A 17,926-nucleotide genomic window follows, 5' to 3' on the forward strand; every position below is an offset into this window, starting at 1 on the left:
ATCACACTTACAGTGTAAATTAAACCATTAAGTACCAAATAAAGTTAATAAGAAGTTCTAAGCAGACCAGCAGCAAATAGTCCAGAAATTATTGTCTGCCAGAGTGGGACCAAGACTGGACCCATTTTGCAGTTCAGATACTGCTTCTTCAGGTGTCCATTAACTTGAGCCAGGTAGCAGTAAATATAAAAGCAGCAGTTAATGCGACAGTGCCCCTATTAACAAGTTCCCTTGCATCTACATGGTAGTGTTAAAGGTCACACACTCATGTGGTAGTATCAGATAACCATTGAATACAAGGAGCAGGATGAGGAGGAAATAAAATTACTCCAATAACAGTGTCTGAAGAAGTGACATGCCAAGCAGAGGAATAAACAGAAAAGGAGAGAACAGCCGACAGAAGAGAACATCCACAGTTGTACTAATTAGGGCACCATTGTTTTTTAGAACCACTGCAGCCAAGGGACACATGTCCAACATAGTGAGGAATGTAACTGTATATTTTTAATTTAAGAACATTAGTTTCACCTTGGCCACACCGCTCTTAGCTGGTCATGCCTCATCCAGCAACATACTGCCATCAAACAGTGTTGCATGTTTATGTGTGGGCCCTTCCATTGGATTCTCCAGTCGGCCCTACATGTCCCAGTCTGACACTGAATGTCCACCTTGTATATATATGGCTGCATGGTAATTTAATGTTCATGTAAATATGTTTCTCAACAAACCTTTGACACACTACAAGTTTTGAAGTAAAAACACACTGATTATGCTGAACATTATTTTATTTTTGTATCACTTTGCTCAGGTATTCTTCATGTAATATGGGTAATTAAGTATGGTGGCTCTTCATACAGAATCATACAGATTATGCCCAGTTACAACATTCACAGCTAGAATCAAAGACAAGGCCAGCTTGACAGTTCTGCTGGTAGCTGACTCCATTTAGGCAGTGCCAGAAAGCACTCTTGCTACCAACCACTGGGTAAAGACCATTGGCCTTCCCGACACAGAATCCACTGCCCACTCCTGGGCTACCACCTGAGCCACTGTTTGGAGTTGGCACGTTGGCTGGGGCAGCTGTTATTGGAGCAATAGGGGAAGAAGGAGGAGTGCATCCTACAAAATAGAAAAATGAAAGAATAAAGTAAGAATAACAGTTGGTTTTCATGTAGTATGAGTTTATGGAACAGAATAAGTTTATCGGTCTAGTCATTAAAGCAACATTCCAATGTAATGGGGAGGTTGTTGGGACTGTGGTAGGCAGAGTACACGAGTGAACACGTCTTTGGTGTGGAAGTGAGGCACAATGCATTAATGGGCGAGAACAGTGAGGAGTGAAGCCTGGAAGTCTTACCCACACATTGTGAATTATTTAATAGATTTCTGGGCTCCAGTGAGTGACAAGAGACATGGATGAAACCAAAGAATAAGGAGGTGTCTCGGGGTTGCCAGGAGATCTCATAGGAGCATAGGCACAGGATAGGAGAAGAAAAATTTATAGCAGGTCGAACTCCTGCTTGTGTGGTTAGTGTGTGAATGTGGGTGTCTGCTCAGATAGGCTACCTTTGCCCATGCCGCATCTGAACTGTGCTATTGCTAAATCACCAAGTGCAGTAGCTCTTTGCCCTATTACCTATTACGTATTCAACCATAGGGACCTGAGGATAAAACATTGGATGGCATACCCATAGGGTGATACAGAGGTAAGTGTTAATGATAAATGTATTTACTCTATCCACCAGACAACAGGGGGCTACATGAAAATGAGAGGAAATTATCTGCACAGGGTTGGGATATACCTCATTCCAATATCAATATCGATATATCTTTACATTCACAATATGAGAAAAGGAAGAGAGGAAAGCAATGGGGTATTTGATCACTCCTATCCATTCAGTTATAATAAAAATTATCATGGGTCAATACCTTTTATTATATTTTTTAAAAAACATATCTATACGAGTAATAGTTATACCCTCATTCATTTTGAAGTGCAATATAAAATAAGAAAAAGGAAAAAATGTGAACTGAAAATAAAGTAGTGTATTAAAAGATCAACCACGGAATTTATAGCCAGCAAAAAATAGGGATCTATAAATCAGCCGGATAGTAGCCAATCCTATTGTCCCCTATTCCTTCAAGAGGTCTATAATTTGTCAGGTGGAAATCAGCAAAATGTACACTAGTGACCGTAGGATTTAAATATCATATATTCATATCTGTATATACTCAAGGAGGCATGAATAAATATAACACCCCTTCTGAGCAAAAAGGGAAAAACCGGCAACAAAAAATGTACATTCGTACATATGGGTGTATGAATCTAACAAGATCCTACCTATCTATTCTCCAAGGCATGTATTCAATGTAACATAAAATCGTTATCAATGCCACTCAGATTTTGAATGTATTAAATAATGTTATACTAGGAGGATATGAAGTTGCGTAGATATAAAGCGGTGCCTTTACTCCTCTCTTAATAAACGGAGCCGGGTTGTTAAATCATAAGCTGAATTTAGAGCCTCAATTCTCCTATAGTTGGTATGGTAATCACAGAAAGATCTTATGATCCATTATGTATTCTATCAATCTACTTATAGTCATATATAGTCACTGAAGAGATAGTGTGCCCATTTTGAATCTAATCCCAGAATCTAATAAACAGCGCTGCTATTTAAAGTATTACAAACACTAACCACATGTTTTTTGTCAGAGAGCGCTCGCGGCTCACATTTCCGGGTTGTGAGGTCAATTCTGACGTCAATTACCCATAACCCCCATCGCACGTTTCACTTTTACTAAGCTTTATCAAGGGAAGCAATTGTAGACACAAGCAGTGTCTTTACAGAGGGGATAACCAATCAAACGGCTGGATTGTGACAGACACAAAAAATAGACCAATACAAATTGCAAAAAAACGTCTCATTGATTCCAAAGCATGGCAGCATTGTAGTAAATATATATAAACATTAAAAACAATTAACAGGAAAAGAAGAGGAAAGTACAGAGGAAGTTCCTAATGAAATATGTATGATTGAAATATAATATATAATATATAATGAAATATAATTTTAATATTATTATGTCAGATAAAGGACAGTGTCAATTCATACATTATACAGTGTATAAAGATCTGCTCACATTCAGTGTGAATCCATTATTGATAAATAAAATAAAATGAAGGATAAATGGAAAATGGTATGTGTATCACATTCAAATTCAATAACCATATCCTCAGAAGCAAACAAAAATAAATTATTATTTATGGATTTAGATCCAATAAATACATTATGTATGGTTTAGTTCTTTGGAAACAGAATTGAAAACGGAGGGGAAAGAGATATTCCAAGATTCCTAAGAATCACACAGAAAAATACAGGGAGAAAATATTAGCGAATTAATGTCATAGAGTCCTAATATAGTCCTCAGCACTGGGAAGGGATATTATTCAGAGATGTAATAATATACATAGATGTTACTGCTATTATAACATATAGGGCATTATTAGTGGATTGCTAATATATATACAAAAAATATAAAGTTGATATTTATATCAGCCAAAGAAACATGCATAATTAGTATTCTCATTCAGGCCATTAGGCGCTAGGGAATCGAGTAGAAAGATCCACCTGCTTTCTCTCTGAAGTAATTGTTTGTTAATATTACCTCCTCTTATGCCCAAATTAATTTGTTCAATAGCAAATGCTTCCAAACCACGAGCCATACCTCCATGTTCTTTCAAAAAATGCCTAGCTACTGAGGTAAGTTGTTTAAATTTTTCTTTATCCGTTCTTGCATTCCTTATGGTCCCTACATGCTCAAGAATGCGTGTTTTCATGACTCTACTGGTCATCCCCACATAATATTTATTACATGGACATCTGAAAGCATAGATTACTCCCCTGGAATTACAATTTAGGAATTGTTCAATTTTATGATTGTCTCCAAATTTGTCCTGAAATTCCTTGATTTTAATCATGTGATCACTGGCTTTACAGCCTCCACATTGATATGACCCTGTAGTTACAGGTGGTGTCTTCTTTGTCTTACAGAAATGACTTATAACCAGTCTGTCTTTCAAATTTCTAGTTCTCCGCCATGTTAGGTTTACCTTATCATTCAACACTGATCTTAGAGTGTTGTTATTAAGTAAGATCGACCAGTGTTTCTATAATATCAGACGAGTATCCCTCCACTCTTGGCAAAAATTGCCAATAAATCGGATTTTGTTGGAATCTGTTTTCTGAATTACCGGATACAGGAGGTGGTCACAATCTTTCATTTTAGCTTCATAAAAAGCCTTCTTAATAATCCATCTACTGTATGCCCTCTCCGATAGTCGTTCTTTTAGTTCTTCTGACCTTATATTATAAAGTCTTTCATATTGGTACAATTCCATCTAATGCGTAGGAACTCCCCTTTGGGGATGTTTTTAACCACAGAAGGATAGTGAAAACTTGTATTATGCAAAATACTATTGGTGGCTGTTTGTTTTCGATAGAGGTCTGTCTCAACCATACCTCCTATCCCTTTTTTAATTGTAATGTCTAAAAAGTTAACTCTTTCCAAACTCATCTTATAAGTCAGTCTTAAATTGTTGACATTAATGTTCAGAATTGTAATACATTTTTCAAATTCCAAAGCACTTCCTCTCCAGAGGATGAGGATGTCGTCTATATAACGGACCCAAGTGATTATATGGTCAGAGAATCTCTTTAAGCTCTCACCAAACACAGTTTATTTTTCCCACTGACCTAAATAAAGGCTAGCGAAGGTTGTCTCACACACCGCTCCCATTGCCGTTCCTCGGATTTGCAGATAAAATTGATCCTCAATTATGAGAAAGTTTCTAGTTAGAATGAATTTTAATAAATCAATCAAAAAATCACTAAAAAGGGTGTCTTGTCTGATCTGTAGAAAATATCTCACAGCTTGAATTCCTATCGAATGACCAATGCTAGTATATAGACCCTACACATCACAGGTTATTAAGCATATATCTGAGTCAATTACAATACCATCTAATAGCTTTAAGACCTCCATAGTATCCTTCACATATGAGGGTAGACAGTTGACGTATTTCCTTAAATGTACATCCAGGAAAAAACTTGCCTGCTCGGTCAAACTGCCCATCCCGGATACAATTGGTCTCCCTGGACGAGTCTTCTTGTTTTTATGTATTTTTGGCAAAAGATATATGGTTATAATTATCGGGTTGGTCACTTGTAGGAATTCAAATTCAGTTTTATTGATGACCTGTGATTCAAAGGCGTTCTTAATAATGATACCATATGCTGCTTGAAAATCCTCTAGAGGATTGGATAAGAGGTGGCGATAGCAATTAGTATCTTTTAGTTGGCGATGCATTTCTCACCTATACATATCTATGGGTCAAATTACTACATTGCCGCCTTTGTCTGATGGTTTGATTACCACATCATTCCAAACCTCCATTTCCTTCAAGCAAACATGTTCATCTCTAGTCAGATTATTGTTAAGAATCTTAGAGCGGTTGGTTTTCAAATTGTCAAAATCTCGTGATACCAGTTTTTCAAAAACCATAATTTCTGGACAATTAACATCCTTAGGAAAGAATGTAGATTTTTTCTTACAGATCGGTCTATGGGTGAGTTTTAGTTTGACCGGTTCAGGGGCCTGTTCGTTCATCAGTTGTTCTAAGATATTAATCGCTTCCATCTCCTCTATACTTGTAAGTGAGGGAATGGATTCAACCACATTCTCATTGAAGTTCGAAATACCTGATGCATTCTTATTATAAAATAAAGACAACTTCAATTTTCTAATGAAAGGTGTAAGTCCTTCTCCCAACAGAAGCAATCAAAATGAGTCACTGGAGAAAAAGAGAGGCCCCGGTATAAGAGATTTGAATGTATTTTAGTTATAATTTTGTCTGACAGGTTAATAATTTGGAGGGATTGTTCACCTACTTTCCCCTTCATTGCCATTGGTTGAATTTGCGGTTGTCCTTCCAACCCCACTGACTTCTGTCTCTTAGATTTCTTGCAACCTCTCCTGGTGGCTTTGGGTCAGATCCTCCCTCATCTCTCATTCTGTGGGTGTTCACTAAAAATGTCTTCTGTTGGAGAAATGGTCTCTGCCCCGACTGTTGCATCTACTATTATTCATCTCACTATCTGAGTTTTCTAACTTTGATGAATCATAGCTATTAGTAAGATCTTTATTACTCTTATTGTAGGTTCTCTTATGCCATTTAAAATTGGTCCCCTCCAAATAATCTATACGGTCTCGGGCAAATTTTTTTTTTCTTCTCCATTATTGTTTTTTCGAATTGTTCCAAATCTCCTTTATATTTAGTATAAGTTGTTTGGAAGTTACATCATTCTCAAATTCTTTAAGTTTTGAGCTAATCAGTTCTATTTCTTTTGAATACATATCCAAAATGAATGAGTCATGCTTAAGAGTTACTTGCATCAAGTCAATATTTAAGTAGGATATTCTCCCATTCGGTTTTAAGTTCAGCAGTGGCCAACTGAAAGGCAGGATATACCCTTGGTCTGAGGCCCCGTGGGGTTAAAGAATGTTTTAAATAATTTTGTGTAATAGTTGAATTCCAACAGGGGGCTAAACTCTGAAGTTCTGTAGATAATATTATACAATATATACATGCGATAACTCACCAGAAGCTTGTACACCAAGAGTGTTCTTTAATGCAGAGATCAGGGGGTATTTGCCCTGGTTACAGAAAGTACCAGTGAAATCGTCCAGATCAATAGTCCAAACCATAGCACCTCCAAAGTTATTCTTCATCAGCCACTCAGCCTATAGACAGGAAGTGTAAACAAAAAAAATAGTCTACACTGCTGTTTTGTAAATACTGATGTTTTATTAAATACCAAAAACTGTGATTACCTTTATCTGGAAGCTCTTCACATTATCATATCCCAACCACTCATTACCCTGGTAGGCATAAGGGACATCTTCGGCAGAAGACCACTCATTAGTAGCACCATTCTTCAGGAAAGTACAGATCTAAACAAATTAATGGGAAATTGTCAGAAAATTGGCCATATAATAAAGAAGTATGCTATTTATTTGCCTGCATTTATATCTAATTATGTTTATTAACACAGTCCCACTAGCAAGTAGTATATATTTAGTAGTCATAAGGACAAATTCATCATAAAGTTGGAAAAACTTTCATTACAAGATGCAGTTTGCATAGTTCTGATAGCACAACTTTAATAACATAAAACATAGTTTATATGTTATAAAAATATATTTTATCTTTGAGCTAACATATAAATGTATTCTATTTTAACTGCGCTTTGCAATTTTTGTAATAATTTAAATATGACTGCAAATATGTTAAAACTATTTAGTTATACATTGCAGAGAACAACATGTGACATGAAAATCTTACTTCATAGTACGCCCAGAATCCCGTCTGTTTGGTGTAAGGTCCAGCAGGTCCAGCACCAGATGTAGGTGCGCCAATTGCAGTGTTAGATGGATTACTCAGGATGAAAGTGTGCCCATAGGCTGGGAAGCCAACAATGAGTTTTGAAGCTGGCGCACCATTGTTCAGCCAGTAGTTCATGACATAATCCTAGAAAGTAGAGATGTTGTTTTGTATTTTGCTCTACCGTAAATGTACATCTGTCAGTTTTATTTGCCTATTTATGAATGGGAGGTAACCCATTTCCCCCACTCTGCAAAGGGATAGTCAGTACAGCCAAATAGTTTTGCTGGCTTCCCCACGCATATATTTAAATAAAGCATTTTTTCAATGCTGAATGGCAACATTATTTTTTTTCTTCTATTTCTAAAACATTTTAATCTTATATTTATATATTTATAGTTTTTGTTTTTTTTTAAAGTGGAACTGGCCCAAGTCAGAGTCTCTAGTTCCACTGTGTATGCAGCGCCGGTGCTAGGGTTCACAGCGCCCTAGGCAAAATTTCGCCGCATAATGGGAGCGCCGGGCCTGTGTGTATGTGTGAACCATCAAAGTCAGGTCGCGCATATGCATATGCTTGCAGGACTGGCCGGGCAAGTGGTAATACTCCTAGTTTATTGGTAAATTGCAGCAGTACAAAATAGTTATCACTAATTTATAGTAAATAGTGGTTAAAATGGTTTGTAGATAGCTATGTAGGCAATTTTCTGGGGTTTTTTTTGCATTTACAAACATTAAAAAACATGATGGTGCATGCACAATTATAATTTGGCATCTCAGGATCATTTAGCAGTAATAATATATTGCATACTTACCACATTCAGGTAGGAGTTGTAGCCAGTGGCAGAAGGGTTAGCATACAGAGGGCTGTTTTCTCCTGTGTATCCTTCTGATGAACCATGCAGGTCATAGGTCATAACATGGATATAATCCAGAGCTCTATATTTTGTAAAATATATTGGTAACATATTGCTACAGTGTGATATTTTTAGTAATTTACCAACCGAGTTCATCTTTTCATTATATTATACAGTTGTCCACTACAATATTATACATGAGATGTCAAATAGAGTTTGTAAAATGTTATCCAATAACACTTAATTATTTTTTTTACACCCTGTCCATTGTATTCAGTAGCACCAAAAATACATTGCCTAACTAAAGAACCTGCATGTACAGTATTCTTCTAAAATATCAATTAAAGGTGACGCCGGCATCTCGCGCAACGTCACATGTGCTGAAAGGGATGAACTACATCTCCCACTGCTATTGCTGCAGAGAGAAGAAGGGAGGAGTTGTGCACTGCTGACTAATTTGGCTGCCAAGAGCAGACATTCCCTAATAACTCACATGTCAATACTCAGGTGGAAGTACTGTCAGCTAAAGGAGAAGTAAGAAGAGTCTGCTATTCATTTACATACACGCCATTCCCAGGGCATGGGAAAGGGGGTGTTACACATGCTTGCCTACTTTTTAAACTTCCCCTCTGGAAGATCCATCAGCTCCAGGAGGATGCCAACTCTTCCGGGAGTCCGGGAGGACACCCCGAAATTTGTGAGCCTCCCGTAAATTTTGGGAGAGTAGGCAAGTATGGTGTTACATAAACAAAAGTAATCTCTTGTCGCTTTTTATTTGTATACATCCATGGGTAGAAGTGGGCTGGTTTATGGTGATATAAATATAAACCAATAGTGCACACCCTATTGAACACACAATGTGAAGCCAATAGCATTAAAATAAAATAATTCTAAAAAACAATACATTTATTGTGATTGTAAGTTACACATGGAGTAAAACACTATTAAATGACTTAGAAAATATGCGTACTCAAAAAAAGAGAAAAATAAAAAGAAAGAGCAAACAATGAATCTGTTCTCCATCAATATAACGGAAAACAATCCTAATAAGTCCACAGGAGTAAATGTCCAAAGACAGGGAGATGACTTGTTGGATATACTCCTTAAATCCTGAGCACAAATCACGTAATCTTCCGTAGATATGTAACATTTTAATTTCCCAGGCGAACAAATTAAAAAAAAATATATAAATATGTATTAAAAGAAGTACGTCAATCCAGCAGTTCCACCAACAAAATGACTCGGAGACGGTTAAGGGACATTCGGTTGAATAAACAAGAAAACTTACCCCTCCCTGCCTATTCTGGTGATTGCACCCCTTTTTTGAATTACTACTAACCTCCTTTATATTATTTTCCTATTTAGTATTTATGAAAGTGTAGCGCTAGCTATTACTTTTTGATCAATAGTGATATGCCATACCACCACTGCTCCTACTGTCTTCATTGTAAAACTATCATATTCCATTCACTTACATTTTCTATAACATGACTTCTAAATTTCCACTCAGACCACTGTATACTTTGCTTTTTTTCCAGTACAAAAACTGTACCATGAAAACCTGCAAAGCTTCAATTTCTGATGTTACATTTTGGATGAATTGCATTTGGCTACTTACTGAGCAAGTTGAGGAATCTGGTAACCTGACTGAATGTTGGAGATACCGGCTGCCACAGCAGCAGTGACCATGAGTCTTGGTCTGTTGGTTTGTGAAGCTTCTGTCTCAAAAGCTGCCCTCATTTCCTGTAAAATGAACGTTATTAAAATCTCAATGTTAATTAGAAGTCCTATAAAAATCAAATGAGTTATTATGTCTAACATTGCTGCTCAGACACTGAGGCTAGGATTGGTTTTCACAAACCAAGACTAACCCGATGCTTGGCTTACCTGAACCAAGGTGGCGAAGAGTGCTTTGTCCTGAGGAGGACTTCCTCTGGAGCCAGGATATTCCCAATCAAAGTCAAGTCCATCAAACCCATACTGGCGCAGGAATTTGATTACAGATGAGATAAAAGTTTGACGGTTCTGAGCAGTGGAGACCATAGCAGTGAAACTGTTGATGTATGTGGCATCAAAAAGTTATTTGAATCCAGATGGATATGTGAAAATAGTCTACAAATAAGTACTTGTTTGAATTATTCAGTACTTACGGTGCAGTTCCAAAGTTCCAACCTCCAATAGCAAGCAAAGTTTTCAAGTTACCATTCCTACAATGAAACAGATCATTGCATTTAATTACATAATCTATTCATTTAATTCAGAACCATATTTCCTGTTTTAAAGACCCCATAATTCCATTATGGGACAGTGCTCTCAGGCCTAATCGCGAGAAGCCACAATGGAAGGGTTGCTTAGATTGCCATGGCTTCTCCATTCTGCACTTTGGACAAAGAAGGACCCCAGGACTGTAAAAGGCTTGAGGTATCCTAGTTAACAGAATTTATTGGTTCAGACTAGAGGTTTTATAAAGGGGCAGGGATACCCACTGTAGGTTTCAATAGAAATCACTGACATGCTGTGCTTTGCTATATTGGACTTTATATTCATATGAATAGTCTTTTTCACTAATAGCTACATGATGTAGCTTTTACTATTTCTGGTGGAAAATGAAGGATTAAGATGTAAGCCATGAATCTACCATTCTAATTCTATCTGTGTGTGCTAAGTTCACAGCTTGTGTGCGCATACACGTACACACTTTGTTCTCTCTCACTGAACTGGTAAACATTCAATGTGGGGATTGCTGTATGTGTGTTGATTCAGTTGGTCTCTTTCACAATGGGTAGGGTCATATGCCATGCCCCAGGTCAGGGATACAAGACAATGGTATGTGTACAACACATGTGCTGTAATCAATAGCAACCAATCACATTTTAGCTACACTGGACTGCTAAAACTGAGATTTGATTGGTTTGTTTTGGTTACAACACATCATTATTCATTCCACCATGCTATTAAATGTACTCAGTTAATGTAAGAAGTGCATTGAATTAATCATGTAGAACTGAGATAAGATACATGAATATATATCAAGAAATTATATACAATTAGAAAAAATATAATTTTAAACATTATGTTCAGATAATGTCAAAATTAACCACATTTGGGATATAATTAAACATATTCACAGAACATACTAATAAAATAGGTACTGTATGTATAGATGAGGCTGTTTCCTAAAGGGAACATAAACTAACACAGTCACCACAAGACTCAATAAAGTACATATATGTTTTGTGTGCCATTAAGCTTTTAATATCAATACTGCCTGATGTTACATTGTGACTCTAGAACTTACTGATTCTTCAGATTTTGGAAAGAGCTGTACAGGGTGACATCATTCCATTCAATTGTGGTGATTTGGTTATTGGACATTCCAGCAAAGGCATAGATCAGGTGAGTACACAGGCATGGGTCAATGTTATCTGGCATGAATTTCCCCAGTCCAGGTCTGTACTGGGCCCAGTTGGTGAAGTAGCATGTCAGCTGGTAGGAAAAGCCTGTATGAAGTAGGCGCAAGATGCAAATATACATATAAGTATGAAAAAGTATGTCATTTCATATAGGCATTGCATCTAGTCTACTGTATACACTGAATCAGTTTCTACATTTGTAAGTAAAACTTTTCTCTTTCTGTGTTTGGGTGGGAGGGCGGCGGCTATACATATTGAATGGATTATTATATATTATTGTAAGGAATCCACTGAATAACAATAGTCTATGATGTTTAAATAGTTTACAACTTACCTAGCTGAGCATTCAACAGCAATGCCAGCCCTAGAAGACAAAGAAAAGGAGAGTTTAGTAAATGTTAGCACTGTTTTTGGGATGCTAATAAAATATCTACAGGATTACTTTCTTTCATAGTAAACATTAAAGGCAGCATGGGTCATAATATTTCCATAGTTTTAAAGGCCTCTGGTGCAAAATATTACAGAGTACCTCTCAGCTCCCCCCCACCACCAGTGTTATAGCCAATACCTATATATTTCCGCCATGTACCGTAAGAAATCTCAGCTCATTTTTCTGAGCACCTCTAAGGGACGAGAAGAAAAAGGAGCGGAGATTTCATTTAGAACATTGAGCCGATGTGTCTCTAGGGATTGTTTCAGAGACACATCGTGCTTCACCCCCATGTGTCAAGAATTGGTTTCCCAAAAAGATGTAAATGTTCCTGAGTAGGTTAACTATATACTTTTTTTAAACAACTTTTTATTGAGTTTTAAAAACATATTTATAGGATGGGGTAATTAATACAGAAGGAAAAAATGGGAGGGAGGGGAACAGTGCAATCAGAAAAAAATATATTTCTTTAAGAACATAGCTCCTTTCACTATAAACAACATAATACTATTATAATTTAAAGCAGATATTTAACTTGTCCATGCATTCTATATTTGGCAGCATTGACTTACCAGTGAGGAGGATAAGTTTTGTCATTTTTGACTCTGCACTGACTCTGTTTGTGATGCACGACTATTTATACTTCAGGCTCCACCCACTAAACATATCACCTTGACACTGAAAAATTATGTAATAAGGTCGAATAGTCTGTACATAGTTAGAATGTGTGAATTTTACTTTGCAGTATCTTGATCAAAAAGCAAACAATTAAAATATATTTATTTGTATTGTATTTTATGTTATTGTTTTTGGAAAGCTTCACAGGTTTCCACAGAATGGCAGACAGATAGTAAGTTCAAAGCAGAGGCTACAATGCATGCCTCTGTGGTCTGTAGATGTTTCCAACCAATGAGTGTTGTGTTCTTACTAAAACTTTCTTAATTCAAGTAAGCCATTGGTCTGCATAGAACATTATGTTTATATTGTAGATGTGACCTTCTGTACTGTTTAATCTCCTTTGATTAGGACCTGTTGAAGTAGATTTTGGACTTGCCAAAAAGATATACACTAATGGAAATTAAATAGACACATTGAACAGTTTAAATAAGTCATGATTTACACACCAATGACATCACTTTGGCTCTCAATAGAACTTAAAATGTATGATTTGAGATTTTGAATTCCAGTATTATGCTCAGTTTTGGGACAAATCTTATACTTAGTTTTCCTGGGCATAGCTGCACGGGGAGTTAACTTGGCACTTTTGTGTGTGTACCTATGGACCTACAAAGTGTTATTGTCTTACCCATTGTGTGGCACATGATTTTGGGCTGTGTCACATGGCCACATAGTGATCAGAATGTTCACATGGTGAGTTCGGCTGTCACCATTTATTTTTCTCCTCTTGACCAGAAATGTCATGGTTCTAATGTAAGTTGTGTCTCAGACCTATATTAGATAAACTTTTAATTTTTTAAAAGCCGTCAGAATAAACGCCAAAAAATGAGGTGGTTGTGAGAGGTGAGATAGCCTAAACTACACTTATTAATTATACAACCATGATTTATTGATTAAGGAGCAAGAATAATTACTAAACTTATGGGAGCAAAATTATTACACATGTATGAATATATCAGGGGGCAAATTAATGTATGGTTATATTAAGTAGGGCAATATAAATTTATGATTATATTATGGGGCTGTCCCAGCGTCAGTGATATGGATGTTACTGCAAGGAAACAAGTAGGATTTCTAGCACTCACCTATCACACAGAAGGTCTCTCACATCGATACACAGCAAATTGCAGCTATGCCTATTTTATTAGGGCAATAGGATCCAAAACCTCTGATACACAAATGTACACGCTGACTGACACTATGCTCTTTCTCAGCAAACGGTTTAACAGTTCACACACAGCATTTAATGGGTTAACTGCATATTCTAGCACACACCCAAGCAATCAAAGAGTTTACACAGTTAAGCACACGAAAGATTAATATGTTCAAGGCAATACTTCTCTACATAAAAGGCTCATGGATTCATTAGAGTTTCAAGGACAAACTTATAACATTTTAGATTCAATATAAAAAGGTACATGGCGAGGCATGGAGCGGCATGCCTTGGATGCCAAAGATGGGTGACGGATCCCTTCTTAGCTTTGTGTGATAGTGCAGCTTATCCCACTCCATCGGAGAACTGTTCAAACATTTACCCCCTGCTTATGTGGTGATTGACTCCTGAACAAAAGCTGGGTCGCTGTCCTGGCTGGGCCACTATATCTGCACAAACCTCAACTTGGGGCCTTCCGGTAGCTAAAGCCTCTGCCAACAGCTGTCTTACCGGCCTCATCAGAGTGGGTGCCGGCTGTCATTGAAAAGCTCTCCCACACTCTGCCCTGTCTTTGCAGACTTGGCTCCTGTGCTGCTGTGCACGGTCCGGGCTGGAGTCTCAAAGTGCTGTGGCTGTATGTTCCATGCCTCATTGACAGGGGAGAGGCACCAGTTGTTCCTGCCTGTCTCTGAGTGTGGTGGTTGCTGTTGCAGGTGGCTGTGATGGAGGAGCGGACCTGCACACTGAACTGCTGCATCACATGGTGAGCACCCTATATGCCTTTACATATATCTGCAGGCAGCACAAGAGACACATCTGTTTCCCTGCTCCACTAAAGTTGCAGTTCTAAGTGGTCTCAATTATCAGTTGTGTGGCATTCACCCACCTCCAGGCATGCAAAACCGGTGCAGAGAGCCGGGGAGGAGGAAAAAGGGACTTTCGTTCTCTGCGTCTGCCATGCAGCGGGCCCCATTATCTCCATGGGCCCCGATGCACTGCATCTTCTGCACCAATGGTAGTTCCACCACTGGTCTTAGCCATTTAGTGGTATATTCACTCCTAGGATCCAGTGTTTGGTTATGCCTCTTTTACACCACTAGAGGGCGCCTGTGTTCATATCTCTGTTTGCTCAGAACTGTTTCACATCATGTTCAACTACTTTCGTTTCCAGAAATGGTTCATCGTTTTGTGCACATCTGTTGCCCATGTATTGCCGATATGCCATTCTTGGTATGCCATTGTGACGCATTCCTTTCGATCTGAATATGTTCTCATGTTAACCTAAATCATACTTGCCAACATTTTATAATTTACGTCCGGGAGATGCAAGGGGGAGGTGGGCGTGTAGGGGGCGGGGCTTCGAAAGTCGCCTCATTTTAGCCCTGCCCCGTGACGTGATGATGCAAATGAATCGCGGCGTTTGAACCGAAGTGGGCAGATCAGGGAGATTGCCATACTCTCCCGGGAGTCCGGGAGACTCTCGCGAAATGCGGGAGTCTCCCGGACATTCCGGGAGAGTTGGCAAGTATGACCTAAATGCCTAATATATTTCACTCTATACAACTTGCTGGTCTTTTATCTACCAATTTTATCTACTACACATATAACAGTATGGGTCCTAAAAAGCTTAATCTGAGAAAACCTACTACACCGGTACACTTCTTTAATCCCCAGCTGTCTTAGACTGATTTCTCCTCTTCCAAGATTATGGAATCATCAAGGGCAGTCCTGCATGTCCCCTCTGTAGACTTGCCAGTGACTTTTCCCCATAAGGAATCCCTTTCTCACATTACCCTTGAAACCATGCAACAGCTACTTTCTATTTTCAAAAGTGACTTACTCTCTGACATGCATTATTCTCTGAAGGAGCACCAGGTGGAAGTTGCAGAATAGGGAAATATAACTGGCCATATGGAAGACAAAATGGAGGAGCTTGTGGCTTCTCACAACTAGCTCATCATGGCTCATGACCAACTGGAGACTGAAGCCATGGACCAAAAGTTACTTATTGACCGTATTCACAGCCTCCCCAGACCAAAATCCACTTTCACTTCTTTCATATAAAAAAATGAATCCTGCATGTGGCCAGGGAGGCTAACAGTTCTTACCGAATTTCTCTCAGGCTACTGTAGCCAATCATAGATAGTTCCAGACTGTCACGAGAACTCTCATGAGACAACAACATTGCAATTGATCCTGAAAACTAATTCTAAACATGTGATTTCCAAAATGGAGGATGGGATTAAACCGGCAGTTCCCAAACTGTGCGCCGCGGCTCCCAGGGGTGCCGCGGCGCTGTCACTGGGGTGCCGCGGGCCAGCCATAAAAAAAAATAAAAAAAAGAACACAAACTTACCAATCCGTCGAGCGCCGGGACCCAGAAGCCTCCTCTCTCCCACAGCTGTCACTGAATATCGACGTCAGTAACAAGCTGCGTGAGAGGGGAGGCTGCTGGGTCCCGGCGCCTGACGGATTGGTAAGTTTCTGTGTTCTTTTTTTTTCTTTGTTTTAATGGCTGGCGGGGGGCAGAGGAGGGGGACAGAGAGCAGAGGATGGGGACAGAGGGGCAGAGGAGAGTGACAGCAGGGCAGAGGAATGGGGACAGAGCAGCAGAGGATGGGGACAGAGCAGCAGAGGAATGGGGACAGAGCAGCAGATGATGGGGACAGAGCGTGAGAGGGGCAGTGGAGGGGGACAGAGCGTGAGAGGGGCAGTGGAGGGGGACAGAGCATGAGAGGGGCAGTGGAGGGGGACAGAGTGTGAGAGGGGCAGTGGAAGGGGACAGAGCGTGAGAGGGGCAGTGGAGGGGGACAGAGCGTGAGAGGGCAGAGGAGGGAGACACAGCGTGAGAGGACAGAGGAGGGGGGACAGTGTGACAGGGGGCAGTGTGTCTGGATGCAGAGAGGGCAGAGTGCCTGAGGTCAGAGTGTCTGGATGTAGAGGCGGCATTTTTGCATACAACTAAATAAGTATTTCTGTCCTAACCTAAATACTTATTACAATTTTTTGACCCAACTACTTCTAAAACAGGACTGCTCAATAATTATTTTGGAGGGGTGCCTTGAAAAAATTTGGAGACTCTAAGGGTGCCGCGAACTGCAAAAGTTTGGGAACCACTGGATTAAACTATTAAAGGATTGGAATCTCCTTACTCAGTCGTCTGATCCCAAATCTTGGGTCCACGTCCGGAGCGACTGGCCCAAAAAAGCATTATGTTATAATATAAATTCTTCTACGGGCTGCATTCTATTGTTCCCCAGATGGACTGGATCTATTTCACCTACCTGTTGTGACTTTTTGTTATCTAAGTAAACCAACTTTAGGTGCTTTAGCTTGTCTGTTCCTGGGCCCACCGGTTCGATGTTGCCTGCCGCATTGCCTTGTCTGTTAGATAACATGGATGCAGAGAATTACTTAGACATTACTGCTATGCTATGATTCTTGTCATACTGTTGTACTGTTATCCTTTTTTTTCATTCACAGGACCTGTTTGTGGGTATGTTACAGTGCGTTATACTTGGTATTATGTTAGAATGTGTAATTATATATTCTGGGTTGTTAGCGAGCATTCTTTAATATCCCTTTTGCCATCACAACCTTTCTCTGAAAAAGCTATGCAAAATTAAGTGTGTAATTTTTATGTATGTTATGCTATATTGCTGATATTGATGTTTAGCTTACTTTTAATTTTGTTAGTTGCTAAACATAGTCACATTGCTATTTGTAGATTGTGTTAAGTTCTTATAGGTTCATGTTGTTCCTTTAGCCATTTTCACTACATTGGGGGCAGAATAAGCTCATTCAGGCCATGCACCCAAGTTAATTATTTTGCCGGACTTTTAGCACTATGTTTTGGGTTATTTCAGTTTCCCTACCCTTGGGGGTCCGTCCCCCTCATTTCTTTCACACCTCTCCATGACCTACCCTTCTAGAACACAGCCTCTCCCCGTGCAC

The 17,926-nt window shown here is 39.0% G+C and overlaps 1 protein-coding gene across 2 annotated transcripts; it reads right to left on the bottom strand.

Moving 5' to 3' along the window:
• Positions 1-767: 767 nt before the first annotated feature.
• On the bottom strand, positions 768-12,738 carry LOC142140365 (acidic mammalian chitinase-like). 2 transcript variants are annotated; one of them, XM_075198142.1, is made up of 11 exons: positions 12,714-12,738; positions 12,046-12,075; positions 11,597-11,798; positions 10,449-10,505; positions 10,186-10,351; positions 9,917-10,041; positions 8,257-8,380; positions 7,406-7,591; positions 6,895-7,014; positions 6,663-6,804; positions 768-1,119 (listed from the first exon to the last, which is right to left on the bottom strand). In XM_075198142.1, the coding sequence occupies exons 1-11, from the start codon at positions 12,736-12,738 to the stop codon at positions 869-871; spliced, it is 1,428 nt and encodes a 475-aa protein (XP_075054243.1). In that variant the 3' UTR covers positions 768-868. The 2 variants fall into 2 exon arrangements, 1 of the variants encoding a protein (XP_075054243.1); XR_012688433.1 differs by lacking the exons at positions 6,663-6,804; positions 6,895-7,014; positions 7,406-7,591; ... (5 more) ...; positions 12,046-12,075; positions 12,714-12,738 and adding an exon at positions 2,700-2,791 and having other exon boundaries at positions 1,029-1,119.
• Between the last annotated feature and the right edge of the window lie 5,188 nt (positions 12,739-17,926).

The sequence above is a fragment of the Mixophyes fleayi genome, chromosome 2, assembly GCF_038048845.1.
Source record: "Mixophyes fleayi isolate aMixFle1 chromosome 2, aMixFle1.hap1, whole genome shotgun sequence".
NCBI classification, from domain to species: Eukaryota; Metazoa; Chordata; class Amphibia; order Anura; family Limnodynastidae; genus Mixophyes; species Mixophyes fleayi.

Coding starts and splice junctions, on each gene's coding strand:
- LOC142140365 (XM_075198142.1), bottom strand. CDS start 12,738: ATGACAAAACTTATCCTCCTCACTG. Junction 10,042..10,185: donor TCTTCGCCACCTTGGTTCAG/GTAAGCCAAGCA, acceptor TTCATTTTACAG/GAAATGAGGGCAGCTTTTGA. Junction 7,015..7,405: donor GATTCTGGGCGTACTATGAA/GTAAGATTTTCA, acceptor TAATTTGTTTAG/ATCTGTACTTTCCTGAAGAA.